This window comes from Pleurodeles waltl, chromosome 6 (assembly GCF_031143425.1).
Source record: "Pleurodeles waltl isolate 20211129_DDA chromosome 6, aPleWal1.hap1.20221129, whole genome shotgun sequence".
Lineage (NCBI taxonomy): Eukaryota > Metazoa > Chordata > Amphibia > Caudata > Salamandridae > Pleurodeles > Pleurodeles waltl.
In genome coordinates, this window is record NC_090445.1 from 887,658,846 (window position 1) to 887,678,328 (window position 19,483).

A 19,483-nucleotide genomic window follows, 5' to 3' on the forward strand; every position below is an offset into this window, starting at 1 on the left:
CCCTCATCTTATTGAATTTGCGGTACTGGTCCTTGACCTGACCCGCAGTGCTCTGTCCGACTCTGCCGGATTCCGCCCACAAAGCTTCTTAATGAAGATTTCCTAAGCCCATTTTTAATGTGAGCCCCCCAAGTCCGCCACTCGAAGTGACCTCTTCAAGAGTTTCCAAATACACTCCTGGCTGCTAGTTCTGATATTGCCGCCAAGCTAAGCTTTGCGAAGGTGTCCTTCAAGAGGGGTTCCCGGCCCTAACTCCAATAAGGATTTTAGAAAATTATTCTCAGCTACTTGTAGCACACTGGTATCCGCGTATCCCCAAAGCTCTGCCCCATAGAGTGCTGCGGCCACTGTCTTTTGGACGTATACTTTCAAGATGGTACTTATACTTCAGACGCCAGCCTTATGCCTAAACTTCAATATTGCCCCAGCTGCTTGGTTTAAGACTATAACTGCCTTCCGTACATGACTGTCCTAAATTAACCGAAAACCACATACCTAAATAGTTGAAGTGCTTAGTAGCATCAGTTGGTTCATCATCAATCACTAGTTTTCGCCTAAGGCAAGGGGATGGCTGCAAGGCCATACTTATAGCCTTACTACAGTTGATAGTGATTTTTCCTCGCAATACTATGCAAAGCGACTGAGTAGCACATGGGTTACATTGCCTGTACGCGCCATAAGCACTGCATCATCTGCAAATAATAATATTGGGACCCTCCTACCGGCTATGACAGGAACATCTAGCTTCTCTTCTAGGAGATAGTAAACCACATCATTCAGGAAGATGCTAAAAAGTGATGGTGCCAAAACACACCCTTGTCGGATGCACTTTTGAACTTGGAAGGGGTCTGTACACTCCCCATCTGTCCCATATCTCACTTTGGCCATATTACCCGAATACAGTGCTGCCATAGCTTTAACTAGGGAAACATTGACCCCTAAGCCCAGCAGTGACATCCATAGTTCGCCCTTATCCATTGAATCAAAGGCTGCTTTTAGGTCTGTAAAGACCAAGTACAGCAAAGACCTCCTGATTACTGTAAATTTATATAAAATCGTATAGAGGTGAATACCTGATCAATAGTTCTGACATGGGACTGGAAGCCAGCTTGCACTTCTGTCTTAACATCCTGGGCAACTACCCATCCCTACAGGCGGTTGAGCAAGACTTTCCCTAAAACCTTCCTGGCTCCATCGAGGAGGGAGATCAGCGGATAGTTAGCAGGGCATCCCTGATCTCTCTTCTTGTAAATCGGTACAATAGTGGCAGAACACCAGGACAAAGGCACTACATTCCTCCCGAGTGCTGCATCGAACACTTTAATGAGGAGACTAGCCCAATAATAGGGTGCCTCGCAATAAAGGTCCACATGCACCAAATCAGGGCCAGGCGCCTTATGCTTCTTCATACCACCCAGAGCTCTGATTACTTAAGGAATTAGTATTTCTATTACTTTAGGACAGGTGGGCAGGGCATCTTACATCAGTGTGGGATCCAAGAGGCCAACCGAATTAGTACTATATAAGGTACTAAAATGGTGACCCCAAACAGACGGACCTATACAAGTTTCTACAGCATTTACCACCCCCTTCCTCACCCTAGCTACCAATTCCCAGAATTTCTTGGAATTATTCCCAGCTGTAGCCTCCCTCAGTTCAGCCCATACAGCCTTTTGGTACAACAATTTCTTGGCGGCTTGTTGTCTCTTCTACAATCTCTGTATTTCTCTTCGCTAACACAACTATCATGGCGCCATGCTAAAGCATAAGAAACATCCTCGCACACTCTTTGTCGCACCAACCTTTCCACCCCAGCCGCTCCCCTCTGTTAATACCAACTACCTTAGAAGCTGCAGGCTTTGACCCCAAGGCCCTCAACGTGCTTACCATCTTGTCATATGTGGCTAGGATCAGGGGGCGATCACTAGTCAGAGTATCTATAATAGATGGTCCTTGGTTAGCCACTATATATTCGAGTTGCAGAGTTCTTCCCCATGACGCTCATCCTCATACTAAGGACAAGTGGATTTTGATCACTCTCCACTCTGTTGATCACAACTATGTCAAAGATGGACTCACAGGCTTCCACATTTACGGTTACATAATCAATAACTAAAGATCTTCTTCCGTTGTCAGAGGTTGCCTTGGCAGCACCAGCTGACTTGGTGCGGCCATTAACAAAGCAGAGTTGATTATTTAACAGATCAGTGAATGCCTCAGCCTTTCTTGTGGACTTAAAGCAATGTATAGCTGACTCAGGGATTCCTTGGCTGGGATCTTTTATCAGGACAGATAAACATAAGATTCCTGCCTCCTTTACCCTCCTTCATTAGTTTATCATCTATCATAGCCCGTTTAACACTTCTAATATATACGGAACAGTCTTTCCAGACCACCAGGTGGCCGTCCCTTCCTAGAACAGGTAGCCAGTGTGTCAGCCCCCAAGAACCCATTTACACATCTTTCATCAAGGGCCCAGGTTTCTTGGAAGCAACAAATATCATGTAAGCTGACAAATTCCAACCAGTCATTATCCTCCATTTTGCTAGCAAGGCCTGCTGTGTTCCACAACAAAATGTGTATACATTCTCCATACAAGTTATTATAAGGGGAATATTTAGAAGCAGTGTATGCAGGGGAAATGGCAGAATAGAGGGGAAAATCATTCTTTACTCAATCAATTGCGCCCATTAAGAAATGGTCCACTGTTGCACTTCAAATTAATGCCTTCACTCTGAAGGGGTTGTGGGCATGTAATGGCAGAACCAATTCTGACAGACTAGGAGCACACACATTTAACAGAGTAAATTATGCTAGCCTTATAGATATTATATAATCTGGATGTCAGACTTTGGCCAAATATAATTGATATGGTAGCGGTTCCACACACTGACAGCGATTACAATGCCCGGTCACTAACATTGAATATAACCAGTAAGGTAGTCACCAATTCAATAAATGAGAATTTTGACTGAAGGCTGGTAGTCGCTAGCAATAGGCACAGGGTTAAGTTGTGTAGGGGGCAACACACGCAGGAGTCTATCAGTGGGATTTATAGCCCGGTTGCTGACTGTCTGGAAGGGTTGTCATCAGTGGAGCTTTTAAGGGGGTTTGGGAGATCTTGGAGGCAGTAGCATCCACAAACAGCCAGTTATTTTAAACCCAAGGGAGAGTTATTTTTATAAAGAGGACAGGCAAGCCAGTGGGGGGAGGTGCCAACACTCCTGATACAACGCCATGTGTGGAAGGGCCAGAGTTATTCTGGTTAAGGCAGTGAAGGAGCGACACAGACCTTTGATCCTGGCCGCCCATGTGTCGCTATAAAAAAAGCACTCTTACATGTCAAAAAAAAAAAAGGGGGAGAGGGAAAATGGGAGGGCCTTGGAGAGGCTGCAAGAGCTAAATATCAACATTCCTTCTGGAATCTGGTTGAAACCGGAAGCCAGGATGGAGCATGCTCCTTAGAAAGTAATATCCCAGCTAGTGACTGGGTTACACATTTCTCTAGCCTCTACTCACAAGTGGGGACCGGATGGGCCCTTTAGCTGATATGGTAGATTCCATTGCCACTAGAATGTCTTGCTGTGCTTTCGGGAGAGATGCTACAAGCTCTGCGGCTGTTCTTCCGATCATAACCACATGACACTGTCCAATATAAGATCACAGTCCAGGAACTGCTAAAAGCTGTAGGTGGGATTGTTTTAATTAAGGCCCCTGTCCTTTATAAAATCTCTGGCGACCTGTTCTTGAGGGAGCCTAACATATGGGCAGGGGCTGAAATCATCCCTAGTTATAAAAAAAAAAAAAAAAAAAAAAGGCTCCCAGGATTCTCCCACTAACTATAGGCCAATAAGCCTTAGTGACTGTGCGCAAAAGTTATTTACTAACGTAATACTGGGCAGGCTGCAGGATTGGGTGTCCTTAAATAATGTTTTAACTTCCTTGCAGGCAGGGTTTAGGGGGATTGTTTGCAGTATAGATCAGGTGTACCGCCTCCAAATGCTGTATTGGAAAGTCACTACCCTGGGCCAAAGCCGTTTATTTGTCGTTTTTGTAGATCTCTTCTCAGCCTTTGATTTAGTCCCCAGAGAGACCCTGTGGAAGGTCCTTTCTGCGGTGGGGGTCCCATGCTACGTATTAGACATCCTAGTGAGATTGCACACTGACACCTATGCGCGAGTGAGATAGGGCAGTGCAGGCAAATTGACTGAACCCTTCCCAGTAAATAGAGGGGTTAGGTAGGGATGTGTCCTTGCTCCAACTTTTATTTCGTTGTACATTAATGGCCTTGTTGACCATCTAGAATTGTGTGATAATGATGCACCAAAGCTGGCAAATCAGAGGGTTTCTACAATCTTGTTTGCGGACGATAATCTACTCTTTAAAACCCCAATGTAATTAGAGACTGCTGACTTGTTTCGAAAGTTTCTGTAAAGAGAGAGATTTAGAGCTCAGTGTGATCAAGACGAAGTATGTGATTTTGAACCCAAAGCTCTCAAGTAGGGCAGATCCAAGGCTAGCAGGAAATCCCCTTGAGCGCAAACGTAATTTTGATTATCTGGGTATAAAGCTCACAGAGCATCTTGGATGTCACACACATATCATGCAGCATAGGTTCAAGCTCGAACAAGTGGTGGAGGGATTATTAAGATGCTACTAAGATCCCAGTTTTGCCCTATTCAGCCGGCCTTCCAAATTTATAACTCTCAAGCTCTGGTGACAGCTTGCTATGGAGCAGAACTGTGGGGTCATCTTAGTGTGAAGTCGCTTTCTGCAGTGGAAAACCGATAAATGCAACAGTTAATCAGCCTCCTTATAAGTACCCCCTTGTTTCCGCCCAGGCTGGATCTAGGCTTGAGACCCCTTGTAGATAAAGTAGGCTTGCGTCCTTTACTGTGGGAGAGTCTGGCTCACCCCAGAGCTCTTTCCTACTGCTAGGGACTAGAGGAAATTCTGTCCATAGCTGGTTTGCGTGTTATCCCGTGGATAAGGTGTATCAAGGCCACTTTCCTGGAAATAGGGCTTGAGAGTCTGTGGAGCTCCCCTGGTGAAGCTAGGGCAACAACTAAGCAAGTGCTCAGATGTGTGTATTGGCACTCCAAAGACTGCTGTATTTACCCAGACGAGTTATGGGCCCCTGACAGAAGCCTTTATATTTATTAAAGATTCATAGAGGTGGAAAGATTTCCTGGATGAGATAGAACTGCCCCTAGCTAGGCAGCTGTATCTGCAGTTTCGGTATGGAACTCTACCACATGTCTCCTACATTGTGAAATGGGCACATCCTAAGGGAGTCCATGAAGCTCAGTGTCCAATGTGTGGGGATCCCAAAGAAACTGTCGAACATGTCTTGTTTTTCTGCCCAGGTTCATCAGTTGCAGGAGAAACTGGATAGTTCCGTGGTGTCGGAGTCTGAGAGTTAGAGCCTGCAAAAAGGCCACTAGGATATTGAGATTCGACACTAGTCGCATAATTGTCTCCTGTGTAAGCAGATTTCTACTGGGAATGTGGAGATTTTGGCAGGTGGTGCGGGCCAGACTCGCGGCCAGGGACACGCATGTAGCTAAACAAAGCCCAAGTTGCCAAATTCCACTGAATGAAGAATGTGCTTTATGACCTCAAATGAGTTTTGTTTGACCCCCTACACTACAACAATTGAAGCTTTCTACTGTTATTACTGTCTTCCTCTGGAGCCTTTCTGTGAGGAACTGCTGGGAAGCTGTTTATGCATGTGTTACTTTTAATGTGTTTCAGGTGAATTGTATGTCTATGATGCTTTGTTATGAAAACGTCCTAAACTGTCCAGTAGTCTGTACTGTAGTTTAATACTGAGTCCCAGGGCCCTGATGCCGAGTCTTTCTCCTCAACCCCTTTTTAAAAATGTTCTTATTTGTTGATCTTTTTATTGTTTTATATATGTTTTTATTGTGCTTTTATGGCTTTGAGACGAAATAAAGCTTGTTTTTCATTATCACTTGTAACCTGCACCTCCCACCAGCCCATGTACAAGTTTGCACAGCTGTGGGCAAAGCAGGTGCTCTGTGTCTGCTGGTACATATATTGGATCATTTCGAGAATCACCTCAGAATGTAAGAGAATGGAAATAGATCTGGCTGTCATAAAGTGCCTTCATGCTTGGATACCTCAGTTATGTGTAATGCTTGTATACAAACTGCTGACATCTAGGGTAACCAAAGTGAACTTCGATCCTCCCTATGAATTCTATCTATAATCGTCAGGGAGTGTGTGGTGTCTTTGATATAGGCAGGAAGTGCTGATACAAATGGCCTCGGATAGTGATCTATGTATTTGGAGGTATTTTCCAACAATGAACCAATCGAGAAAACAATTGATCTCCCTGGGGGAATTTTCGGGGTCCTAATGCAATTTCGGCAAAAGGTACAAAATAGAAACTCTGGGGTGCCCACACTTGAGAAAGAGGTATTCCTCCTATTCCATGAGTCCTCTTTCCCTCCAGTCCACTAACATCTCAGCATCTCTTTTGTTAGCTGTTGATACCTGAATACTGTTAGAGAGATTATAGCATGTTGGATCATTCACTTGTCTCCTACCCTCCAACAGATCGTTTTGTTTGGAAAGCACCACTTCATTGCCCCCTTTATCAGATTGATGTATCACAATCCCCGACTCTGCACTAAGATTTTAAAGGGCTGTAAATTGCTGGGGAGTCATATTCGTCCTTATCCTAACTGATGACTTGTACCTTATATTCTCATGTTGTTTAGCACACCCTTCTCCAATACTTCAGCTGCGTTATAGTGTAATGTAGGTAAAATAAGTGGACATAGGTTTACAGCTCAGGCTCACATCAATATATAGATTCATAGGATTTAGATAAGGATCATCATGACTATTATGAGCACCATCAAGCATGGACAATGTGTGTAATGTCTCCGCATCATCAATACACAGGTTACTCGTGGTCAGAGCAGCTAGAGTGTCAGAATGTCTTGTGGCTTTCGTGTGAAGGCACATCTTAAGTTTCAGTTTATGTGTGAAGCAAAACAAGTCAGTTCTGATTTGTACATAATTACCGATGTAGGACAGAAGGAGAGCCCCAGTGAAAGAAGGTTAGCCCCCCATTGAACAAAGTAAAATCGGGCATATTTACTATGTTCATAATGTCTGTGGTCTTCCCCTTGTTATCATTCCTGTGTGTGTCTTCTATTCTTTGTTCTTTCCTTGGCTTCTTTGTTCCACTTTTTGCTCTGGAGCCCCTGCCCTTTTCGAAAGCTTTGCTCCATGGCAAACTCCGCGCTCCCTTGATTTAATAGTTTTATGAACTCCTGCCTGAGGGCCATGTGTCAGTGTTGAATTCGAGACATCAGACACATTGCTGTCTGAGACATTGACTCTCTTCTGGTTCAGAGATGGACTGAAGATTACATTTGCTCATGGATGGATTGTTCATGGATTGTGTTTTATTATACCTGTGATCATACTTCTTGTTAAAAGTGAGAATTCTCTCAGCTTAATAGCCTTTGTAATCACGCACAAATTTCCTGTTTTTTTTCTTGAGATTTCTTCCTTCGTTTTTTCCAATTGTAATTGTACATTCTTTGAAAATTCTTCAAATATATCCTTGGAAACTCTGCTTTTCAGTTCCTGACTTAATTTGTCAATTTCATCCAGTAGTTTAGTGTGATCTTTGATGGCGTATTTAACCATTATTCTCATCATCGTAATTTAGCAGTTATCGGGGTTGCGGTCAATCCCCGCTGAACACGGCCAAAGGCTGTGGGTGGGCACAGGGTTGGGTTGTTAAAGGGAGGTGGCTGCAGAGCCTATAACTCACGCACTAAGATAACTATAACTTGCGCCCTTCTAATCTTTCATTTATACTTCTAAGGACTTTATTCACTAAGTGGCTGTAATATCTGGGTTAATTAGCAGTGCATGGCAGGGGCGCGAGTTATAGTAACTTGAAAGAACTCCAACTATAAATGGTGAATTTCTGTGGTTTCGTATGAGTACATTCAGGGCCTAACTATAATGTCCCTGTAAACTTTGTTTTTTTCCGTGAATTTCTACGGTCTTTTCAACGTAAAATAATTTTCATTACTATAGGTTAATCCACCCAAAGGGCCGAAAGCCCTGCAGTCAAACCCTATACCAACCCAACCCCATACTGCGCAGAACCTTGGGCCGTGTGTAGTAGGGTTGGCCTCTGGCCCCAGGGACCCCATCCCCCGGGGCCCTGCCTACGTATTTATTTTTGGGGGAGGGGTGTGCCCCCCGCTCCCCTTCCAAGCTGATCTCGGCCCCAGGGATGCCATCCCCAGAGCCCGGCCTAACAATTTAATTTTTTGAGGGAAGGGGGGGTCCACATGGCCCCTCCCGAGGACCCTATCCCACGGGCCTGGCCATGTGACCTTAGTGCCCCCAGGGCATATAGTCACAATATTGGGGACCGTGGGGGAAGCCTGAAGGCCCAAATTTGCTGCAAACATGTTTTTAAAAAACAAATGCTTTTTATCGATGGGGGGGGCAGCAGGGGATCCTCTAGGACCCCACCACCAGAACTTAAGGGGGTCTGTTCCCTGGCCCCTTTTCTTTATTTTTAACCTTATTTCTGGGACTGGGCTGATGCAGATTTCCAACATAGCTGCCAACACCTCAATCAGATTTCAGCACAAGATGGGCAGGGGTCGCAAATCCTTTGCATCCCTATGTATACAAATTTGTATTTTCTTTAATTTCTCTAAAACTACTGAACTGATTTACACCAAATAGCAAAAACGGCTCTTTCTGGACGAAGAGCAACCTTTGTGCCAAATTTGTTTTAATTCCGTCTAGTGGGTTGGGCGCTATCGCTGTTCAAAATTTCCTAAGGAAAAATGAATGGGGGTGGGGGAGTGTTTTGAGATGCCCCCGCTTAACGGATCATCCTGAAACTTTCCAGACAGGTGCTGAAGAGAGTGTCGTATTGTCTTCGAAAATTTCATGAAGATTCATCAAACGGTGCCAAAGATATTAGCAAAACAAAAAAATGCTTTTCCTGTAGAAACTAGGTCCTTACTATAACTACCTAGTGGCGACCGCCACTAGGTGATATATTTATATATATATACATATATATATATATATATATATATACTTATATATCTAATAAATATATATTTGTTTATTTTCAACCTTTAATTGCTCTAGAACTACTGAACAAATTAACACCAAATAACAAGGGCACTTTCTGGACCAAGAGTTACCTTTCTGTTAAATTTGGTGTCATTCCATCCAGCGGTTCGGGCTGTAGTCGTGTCTAAAAATCCCCATGGAAATTGCACAGGAAAAAGTGTTTTGGGACCCTTGCTTTTTACTCTGCCCCCACTTGGCGTAACATCCTGAAACTTTCAAGATAGCAGCAGCCCTAAGTGGCAAACCAGTTTTGAAAATTCGGAGAGGATTCGTGAAACGGCGCTCAAGTTATTGTCAAAACAAACGGTTTTCCTAAGGAAACTAGGCTCTAACTATATATATATATATACACACACACACACATACTGTTTTAATAAGACTAGCAAGACAGCAAAAGTGGTTTCAAGCCTGGACCTAAAAATCAAACTCTTCCCCTGTACCACACCCTTAGCCTTGCAGAGTACCCTCACGGAGGCATCTAGACCCGGGGAGATCAGCTCTTTAGTTTGAGCCTACCAGACCGTGTTAGTAGTTTGGTCACAAAAGGCTTACCAAGAACTTACAAGGGCATACAACCCGCCCATTACTTGCCATTGGTTGATATTTTCAATCATTTACTCCTTCCTTGCTTCCTATTCGATGGCTTTCTTATGTTTGTCTTGCACCCTAGAGCCCAGCCTCTTTACCATCAACCTCTCTTCCTCTTACTTTTCTTGCTCTTACATTAATTTGACAAACTTCTACAAGTGGCTGTATATCACCGAGGTTGATGAGACAAGGTAAAGAACCAGTCTTATATTAACTGGTTATATTTTCGTTTGGCTGGGTTTATTGTATCCTATTGTGATTTTTTTAATGAAGAATAGTTAAACCTAAACACTGTTTTAATCATATATGTTTTGTACAATGTTATCTAATAATTAAGAACTCAAAGGGAACATACATCTACACCATTTCCCCTAATTTCTCCTGCATCAAGTTACCCTTCAGCAATAATGTTTCAAACCACGAGCATTCAGTTGAAAATTGTGCTTCAACTCAAACTTCACTGATAATACGTGAGTTACCACTTGAAATGTGTTCATGCCCTGGGATAGAGGTAGCCAGGGACTCATAACCTACTCGTGAAAGCAGCATTTTGTTCTAAATGCTTGTGCTTTGTAGCATTTTATTTCTGCTGGGCTTCCTGACTTGCAGAACAGTAATGCCAGGGAAATGAGTGTAGCCCGATGTCCTTTCACGAAAGCTTTTGTGGCAAATGGCACTTTACAAAACACAATACATGCATACAGATTTGGGACCAAGTTCCATTGCACTGAAGAGGTCAGAAAACTGGCAATATGTAAAGACGTGTGCACTCTAAAGGGGGTGCACAGCATATCTGTGAATTTTCTGCAGATGTCCTGCATCTGCCAAACTGTAATAAAACACCTGTGTAACTGTCCTATGCTGCCTTAGTCCCTAAAGAATTTGCTGCAGGATGCTTGGGCCTACATTTTCCTTTATGTCAGGTGCAGCAGTGTACTATGTACACACTGGTCAAGCACGGGGAACCTTTATCAGATAGTTTGAAATTTGAGTCCCCTTTCATATTCCTACAACCTCATGTTCTTGAATTGCGAGTGCCAATTGTGTTTCCCAGCACATTTTCGGTTGTGAATTACCAGAGCGAGTACCACTCCAAATTACACTTAGTTTATAGAACTATTAAGCAATATCCTTGAAAGTTTTCTGCAGTTGTATCTCTCTGAATGTAATGTTTTTGTCAAATTAGCTTTTTTCATGAAATCCTCATCCCTAGTAACATTTGTCCAAATGAAATTCATGTTAGTGTATGCCAGTCTGCTGCGCAATGTTCTTAATACTTTTTTCCTGTGATCTCTCAGTTATGTGCTTTTTCCTGACAGGTAGAGAGAGAGGTCAGTGACGCCATGCAGAAGTCCTTGAAATACTGCGATGTTGACACTGTATCAGCTCGACAACCCCTTTGCCAATATCGTGCAGCCACTATTCATCACAGACTTGCATCCATGTTCCATAGCTGTTTGAGGAATCAGGTATTGCCATTCACAACCAATTTCTATAATCTTTCTATTAGGAATGTTAAGTTGGCTTTTATGTTACTGTTTATGTGGTCTTCCAATGAAAATATAAAAATACTGTTCTCCATGTAGTTTTCTTTCTCTCTGTCCCTCCCTCACTCTTTTTAAGCTGGATCCATGTATTTGTGTTTAACAGACTACAGCCAGTCAATTTGAAGACTCGCCGATCCAAATTAACATCTCTGGACTACAGGATTGTCCAGTGTTTGGACCTCTTCCTCCTTATGTTTGATGGCAATCAACAAACTTTAGCTGACAAAAAGAAAATATATTGTCAGTGCCGTTGCATAAAGTTAAAGCAGTAGCAGCAGCAATTTCATTAGGGCTGGGAGGGTTTTGCTGTGTAATTAACCAGCCATCACTGTAAACTGAGTTGAGTCAAACATTTCTTGTCTCATTCACAGTGAGCCTGTGTGGAGTGCCTTTCCCTTCCCAATCCTGAAAACGAACTTCCTTTTTTAGAGGTCACAGATAATATCACGCTAAAATCATCAGTTTTGCCAGTGCTCTGGATGATGTTCATTGGCAAGACCCCAGCACTCTATTCTCGCTACATAGGCTGAGCCAGAAAGCCTCTGCCAATATAATGCCGATGAGGAGATATGACCGAGACTGAAAGTGGGAGCAGCATTATTAGAGAGCCCATCTTCTTTTGTGCCCTTGCCACAATTTTCTCTTGCTAGTCTTGCTTACTCTGGGGAGCCTGGCCTCTGCCAGCTTCTGCCTGTGCATGCATGTCATAATGTAAGTTTTTGTGTGCATATTGGTGGGCGTGTGTGTGTGTGTGGTAATTCTGCCTGTGTATGTGGGCCTATCATAGTGATAACAGAGTAAATGATTGTGATCTTTTGATAATGATATGGTCTTTTGATGCATGTTGGCCTTCCCCAGGCATGCTGTAGTCTGCCTGTGAGAATACAGAAGGGTGCTTAGACGGCCTCTAGCAGATCTGTGGGGGGGAGGTGGTTGCCAGCTTCCTGGAGCTTTAGGAGTAATGGTGACCCATGGGAGTTTTGTAACCTTTCTGGCTGGTGGGCAGCTGGTGCTGCACGGCGCAACTGGTGTCTTGATATTCCATGCGACAGGGTTGAGTCGGGGCACCTGGGGCATACGTGGATTAGTTTTGAAGCTGGGGGGTTGGGTTTAAGGTTTGATTGTTTTGATTCCATATGAGGTTAGGGATTAACAACTACTAGGAAGATACAACTAGCTCTGCAGCCAGAGACTGGAGACTCTAAAATAAGCTGTAGGTGTATTACTTTCCCTACTGACAGAGAATGCATTTCCACTATGACATATCATACAGAAAATGGTAAATATGTCTCTTACCAAATGCCTACTGGAATGTATGGGAAATCAATGAATACAAATATATATAAATATAAATATATATATATATATATATATATATATATATATATTAATCCCTTCACCGACTCATGAGGACGAATCAATATTCAGAAATGAATTTCATCAGCTTTATTCCATATAATTACGACATAGTCTTCTACAAAGAATGTCATATATATATATATATATATTTTTTTTTTATGAAGCTGTTAAGAAGAAGAAGGCAGTCCTTTCAACCAGTGACAAATCTCATTACATGCAAAAGTGAATGAGTTCTGTGTGCCCAAGTGTTTGAGCAAACTCAAAGTTTCACAGTCCTTTGTAGCACAAGAGGCATAAGAAGGGAAGGCATCAAGTAGCACCTACCCCACTGGGTCTGCATTCAGGCTGGGGTGCCCTGAAAAGGGCAAGCACAAGGGTCCAAGAAGTATCGGACCCCATCTTCCCTCTGCCATGCCAGACCTTTCAAGAGTAGGATTTTGCTGTGGACTCCTCTGCACAATCAGTATACCAGGACCTCCTTCACATGTCAGGCTCTAGTGGGTACCAGCATTTCACCTCCCCTGGACGACTTGATTGCTTCCATATTTCCCCATGACTGTCCTCTCCCAGGGCTTCCAGGGAAGGCGTATTCCACAGTGGACATTTCTTAATCATGGGATCTTTTGAACCAGTAACAACTAGATGTGGACTTGCCACATCTCTCTCAGTTCCCACTTGATCACTTTGCCACCATGTAAACCTCTGTATTCATCTTAGACTCCTACTGTTAGTGTTCTAAGGGCAAAGGTAAGCTGCACCTGTCTTTCCACCCCAGCTTCTGGTGTGCAGCTCATGCAATCCTGGTGCAGCTAACAGCACTGGAAGACCTACACAAGGCACCAAACCCCTTTGCCTGTACCTAAACTGTTAGTTACTGACAGTATGTTGCTGTAAAATGAGGACGTTCATATTTTAAGTAATGCTGTGCATAGATTATGATCTGTTTCATGGTTTGTTTGCCTTTACGCTTTGTCTCTTGTACTTTTCTTTTGCTCTTTTATATTTAGTAATTTCTAAAATGCAGTATGAATTATTAGTAATGTAACTGATATTATTCTTTGCTTATATTTAACATCTGTAGCTTAATTTTATTCTCAAGCTTTTTATGCTTTTATGTTCTTTGCATTGTTATGTTAATTTAAAATTTTTGAACATCACACTGTCTGTTAATGATGCCATGGTTTGCGTCATATGAAAACAGATATAGTAAAAGAAGTAAAACAAATTGCACTGTTGTGTAGGCTTGTGGTATCAGGGCCTACTCACGTGAATCTGGGCCCTCTCAGACTAGCGTGAAAGAAATGTCATACAAACAATGAACAAATATTATCAACCAGTAGAACATGATGGCAAGTGTAAGAGATGGCTGCTCTGAGAGATGGAAAAGAAATCCATTAAATGTGTTTCATTTCCAGGTCGCTGATGAATATCTAAGGAAACAGCACCGTGTTTCAGCTGAACACCACTACAGCAAAGCAGTAAAACTCTTTCAACTTTTAACAGATGCCCCCTGTGAGCTTCTAAGGGTGCAGTTGGAGAGAGTCGCATTTGCAGAATTCCAGATGGCAAGTGAGTACATATGTAAAATCCAGAAAGCTTTGTAATGCTTTTGTCTTTGTTCCCTTAGCTTGCAATCCTTCAGTTTTTTAGTTCCCAAGTGTGGCAATAAAAAAGTGGATACAGGCATAGGAGGCAATATGTGTTTCCTTTGTGCAAGCACAAAGCTGTACTTAATTGGGGTGCCATACCAGCCCTCTCTTATACTGTCACAATAAATGTTGCCACCACTTGACAAAATGTTGAAATGTATCTGTATATTAAGCACTGTGTAAACCCTACATAATCTCTTACAGAGTGATTTGAATTGTGCCGCTTGTTCATTTCAAAATTGCTGTTAACAAAACACAACCTCATAAATGTGTGAGGACTAACATAGCAAACCCTGAAAGCATTACCATTCTTTTTTACTTTTATTTATTAATATTATACTTAATTTTTGCACAACTAACTGAAACTATAAGGGACAAGGTGCCCAGTCTGTTGTGAAATTAGATCAAATATTTCACTAATACCCTATCGGTGTTCCTCAACTTTGGGGTGCCACAGATCTTGTGACTTTAAGAGCACCAAAGGCATCTAGCGGTTAAGGAAATGTGAACACAATTGGAGCACTGTACTGCATGCTTAGGAATGGTCGTAGCTGCCCACAACAGCACAACTTGTACAGGCACCTTAGATAGTAAGGACTACTTGCAAAGCGCACAGCACTTGAAAATGTGGGTAGCCCTGCGAAAAAGATGAGGTGATGAGGACAGGATTGCTGGCATAGTCTTACAGGCAGTGGGGGTGGCGGGGCACATCAGCACAGCAGAAAAAGGTCCTTCATCTTTGAGCTGACAACCAGAACTGTTCTCAGAGCACTCCAACCCCTTGTGTGGACCAGGGGTACTTGTCCTGCAGCAAGCATTTGGATAAGGGCCATGAGTACTTGTCCTACATCATGGTGTTTGGATAAACCACCACAATAAGCACAAGATAGTGCAGGTTTGTAGTCACCATGTAGTTCTCAGTCTAGCAAGGTAACCACTGTCTCGGAATCCAGCACACTCGAAGTCCTCAGCTTCTCCCTCCAACCTTAGACCGTCAGCTCCAATTTCTGCTGTTGCATAAGTTAAACAAGCCACACTTACAATGACAGTTGGAACAACTAATACCCCTAATCACTCTTTAAAAGCCAACAGTTGCACTAAAGTTCCACTTTGTGAACGAAGACCATAACCCGACAATGCAGCCAGAAGACAAGATGCTTGCTACAAACTAATAGGCCTGCTGCCCCCTCATGCATTTTATTTATCATAGCAATGAAGGCAACTAAAAAACAGAAACTTTGCTTCTGTCTCATCATGGTGTGAGAGCTGCAAGAGATGACAAGCTGCAGCAGTGCTTGCTCATGCAGAGCCGCAGCAAGAGGCAAGTACACAGGTGTTTGGAATTTCCTTCCCCCCTGCACTGGCCCCAGCTTGTCCTAGTAGACTGGTGTGAAACCATATGGGCGTGTGCTGAGGCAGAGTCTTTGTGATGTGCTAGGTGACAGCTCCACTCACTCTATCAAGTCATAGATGGCCAGTCCTGACAACACATATTCCACCTTTGTCTCACGGTCTGGGTGCAATACACAAAGTCCCCTGCCAGCTACACTTAGTCATGAGATCCATGATACAGGCTGCAGGCACCAAATGGTTAGGATAAGAAAATATCAAATTTCTAAAAGTGCCATTTTCAGAATTGTGACTCATAATCCAACTTTGCCATTAGAGAGAGTTTTAAATGACAGTTCTTTAGAGATCAAACTCAATTTTCTTACCTGCTCCAAACTGAACGTTATCACTTGTTAAATGTAATAAGATAACCCAATATTATCCTATGGGAGAGGTAGGCCGCACAGTAGTGAAAACGGATTTAGGATTTTTTCACTACTAGGGCATGTAAAACTTAAAAGTACATGTCCAACTTTTTAAATACATTGCACACTGCCCTGTGGGTTGATTGACTTGTATGAATTAAAAAGAGGGGTTCAGGCCTGACAAAGGTTTATTTTTCCAGGCCACAATGTTACTTTAAAACTGCGGAAACAGGTTGTAGTGACAGGCCTGAGACCTGTTTAAAGGGACTCTTAAGTGGGTGGCACAATAAGTGCTGCATTTCACTAGTAACATTTAATTTACAAGCCCTGGGTATGTGCAGTACCATTTTCCTATGGACTTACAGGTAAATTAAATAAATGTGCCAATTGGGTGCAAGCTAATTTTTCCATGTTTAAAAGAGAGAGCACAAGTGCTTTAGCACTGGTTAGCAGGGGTAAAATGCACAGAGTCCTAAGGCCACCAAAGAAGAATTTAGCAAAAACAGGATGAGTAAGGCAAAATGCTTGGGGGAGACCACCCTAAGGCTGACAAGTCCAGCAACAAGACTCGCATCCTAGAGGCGAGCATGCCACTGAAAGCTTGAGCCTGGCTTAAGTCAGTTGCCTAACTATTGCTCAGCTTGTGGTCTTTGTGGAACCTTGAGCCTAAAATGAGCCATGCTTTCACAGAAGGAGATGTGGCTAAGTGCATAGAGCTGCTGACCCCACCATGTTGGGAACCAGGTTCCAACCTGGCATTAGCTGTGTTGACATTCTGTGAATTAAGGGACTGTCACTTAATTTCTCTTGAAAATGTGCTCTGGTTCTCTTGGGAAATGCTCTTATGTTCTTCCGCCAGGGTCTTGTTATGGAGAACTGTTAAAAAATGTGGCTTCTACCTGTGGCCCACATCTAACCTTATATGCCAAGAATTAAAGACAAAGGGCATTTTCTATGGTATTTAGATTTAAGCAGACAGGATATTCGTCACCGTTGTGATGGAGTAACCCCCTCCGCCGAGATCAAACTCTGACTCAAAGTATTAGCCTTTGATATGAGAAAGGAGTACACATCTAGTGGTTGAACTGCACATTGTCAAACAAGAAGACCAGGGAGCAATCCCAGCTACACTGCTTGACCAGACTCTGTGATCCAGGGTAAATACCTTTTCAACAAGCCTCCTTTTGTGCATTATGACATATGAGACCACCTCATATTATGCAAGTTCAGGATGTGCGTTTGTACCAAAACCTCCCCTGTGTTTGTACAAAAAGCTCTCCTATGTTTGATTTAATGGTCTGTTGCTCCATGAATAATTAAGATGTAGGCGTCAAATAGTAAACCTGTTAATTGACTTGCCCCTTAGCTGACTAATGGCATTGTCGTCATGGTGGGGAGGCAGCGATGATTATAAGTTCATACTTAACAACCAGCACTTTTAATAAGTACTTCTCATTACAGTGGTGTAATGTTATGCACTATGGGGAAATGCTTCTGCATGTGAAAGAAATGCACTTTTTAAAATTTTTAACCGGTGTTCTATTTTTTATAGCCTGGTGAATACAGTTACGGTCCTTGGGCAGGTAAATGCATTATTGCAGAGTAAGGAGGAGGAAAAATGCAGGTTTCCATCGCTGTATAAGTGAGCACAGGCATGTTATGACAGAGCTTGAGAAAACGAACACATGGAAGTAAATAGAAACAAGCATTGACAAAGCCAATAGGTTTCCTTTATGCAAGAGATATTGGCTTTGTCAATGTGTTTATGTTGTACACCAGTGTGGCTGCTTCTCAGCATGTCTGCAAATTAGTGGCAAAGAGGAGAGTGTTGTGAAGTGGTGCAAGAGTGGAGTGGCATGAAGTGGAGTACAGAGTTATAGAGTGGAATGAAATGTTGGAGACTTGAGTGGAGTGTCGTGGAGTGGTGTAAAGTGTTGTGGTATAGAGTGGAATTGGGTGGAGTAAAGTGGCATAGAGTATGCTTGCTGCGGTAGTGTACCGCCATTACAGACAACACATTTTCATTTGCTATTACCATAACAGTTGGTCAGACAGACATAAAAATATACAGCACACAAATGATGATGTGTGAAAACCGCATTCACCTAATGTAGTGATTTTTTTGATTGTACTAAATATTTGTTTTCACCACTCTTAAGAATTAAACAAATGTGCTCCATTTGTGCTTTTTTAATTCTGATATATTCTGAAATATTTGTGTGGTTCATTTACTGGCATTTACAGTATTTTTGTGTGCTAGAAAAAAATAAAGTCCTACAGCCTTTCATATCTCCAGTACCCAGCAAGATTGTCACATAAATCTTTTCACTTTGCAGTCAGAGAGAGAAAAGTAAACACCAACCTCCTTCAGAAGATAGTGCCTAACATTTGACCTCTCTTTGAATGCACAGAAAATGTGACAAGATAAAAGAATTCAAGGCATGTTTATTGCTCATTTACTTCTGAACTTCATCGTGGTTATTTTGGGGTTGCTTCAGCAATCCCTGCTCCTCTACGTCTAGCACCTATTGCATGGGCATGAAATTGAGGAAGAGGATTGTTTAAGTTATTCGGTTAGTAAATTGCACTGACCATAATAAGCAAGTTCATAGACAAAACATTGTTCCTCCGAGGCACGTCAAATTCACGAACTGGTAGTAGCAGAGATAAGTAGAATCAGTCAAGAATAAAGATAGGAAGCACAAAACCTTTTCAAAGAAATACAGGACTTTTACTGCTATGAACTATCATACAACAGAGGCAACTGAAAATATGTACTCTTGTGGAGTGCTTCACAACAATTAAAATAGGCTTCTCAGAAAGTGAGAACTCAGGGAAGAATAAAAGCCAGTCCAAAAGGTGGTAAACAGAGTATGTCCATGTGAGGGACAAAGACATACTAGACAGCCTAAAACAAATACGGCAAGGAAATAGAAAGCAAGCAAATGTGAGTTACAAAAAATGGAGCCAATGGTAAGCAATGGATGGAACGTGTTCATAGTGAGGTTTTACTGCATGTCCTCTCTATGCATTTGCAACAATACATCTGCACCAGATGATAGGCTTTGACCTAAAAAAACACAGCATATGGAGGCTGTTTATTTCTATGCAGCTTTTGAGATAGACATTGCGGCTATTGCGTACTTCTGCCTATTTCACAGTAAAATATTGATTCGCAAAATCAACAAAAACTGGGAGGGTCTGTTATAAAAACACAGATTTTTCCCAAGATGTTTAGACAATGCAGAGGCCATTAAACTGTGGGGTGGGCTCTCCTGGCCGGTGCCTTAATTAATTTCAGGTGAGACATCAGGCTCTGGCTAAGAGGAGCATTCATTGTGCCTCTGGTGAATAGTCAAACATCATATGAAAATAATGCTGTTTTTAGTGGGCCATCAGTAAAGTCTTCTGTTACTATGTCCTTGCTGGG

At 42.5% G+C, this 19,483-nt stretch overlaps 1 protein-coding gene across 2 annotated transcripts in view; it reads left to right on the plus strand.

Annotated features, from left to right (window-relative positions):
• Positions 1-19,483, plus strand: part of EDRF1 (erythroid differentiation regulatory factor 1) — a 403,030-nt gene that overhangs the window by 311,480 nt on the left and 72,067 nt on the right. For both annotated transcript variants that reach the window (XM_069239693.1, XM_069239694.1), the window contains 2 exons: positions 11,064-11,213; positions 14,066-14,219. In XM_069239693.1, the coding sequence (XP_069095794.1) occupies positions 11,064-11,213; positions 14,066-14,219 (304 nt within the window). The remainder of the gene's footprint in view (positions 1-11,063; positions 11,214-14,065; positions 14,220-19,483) is intronic.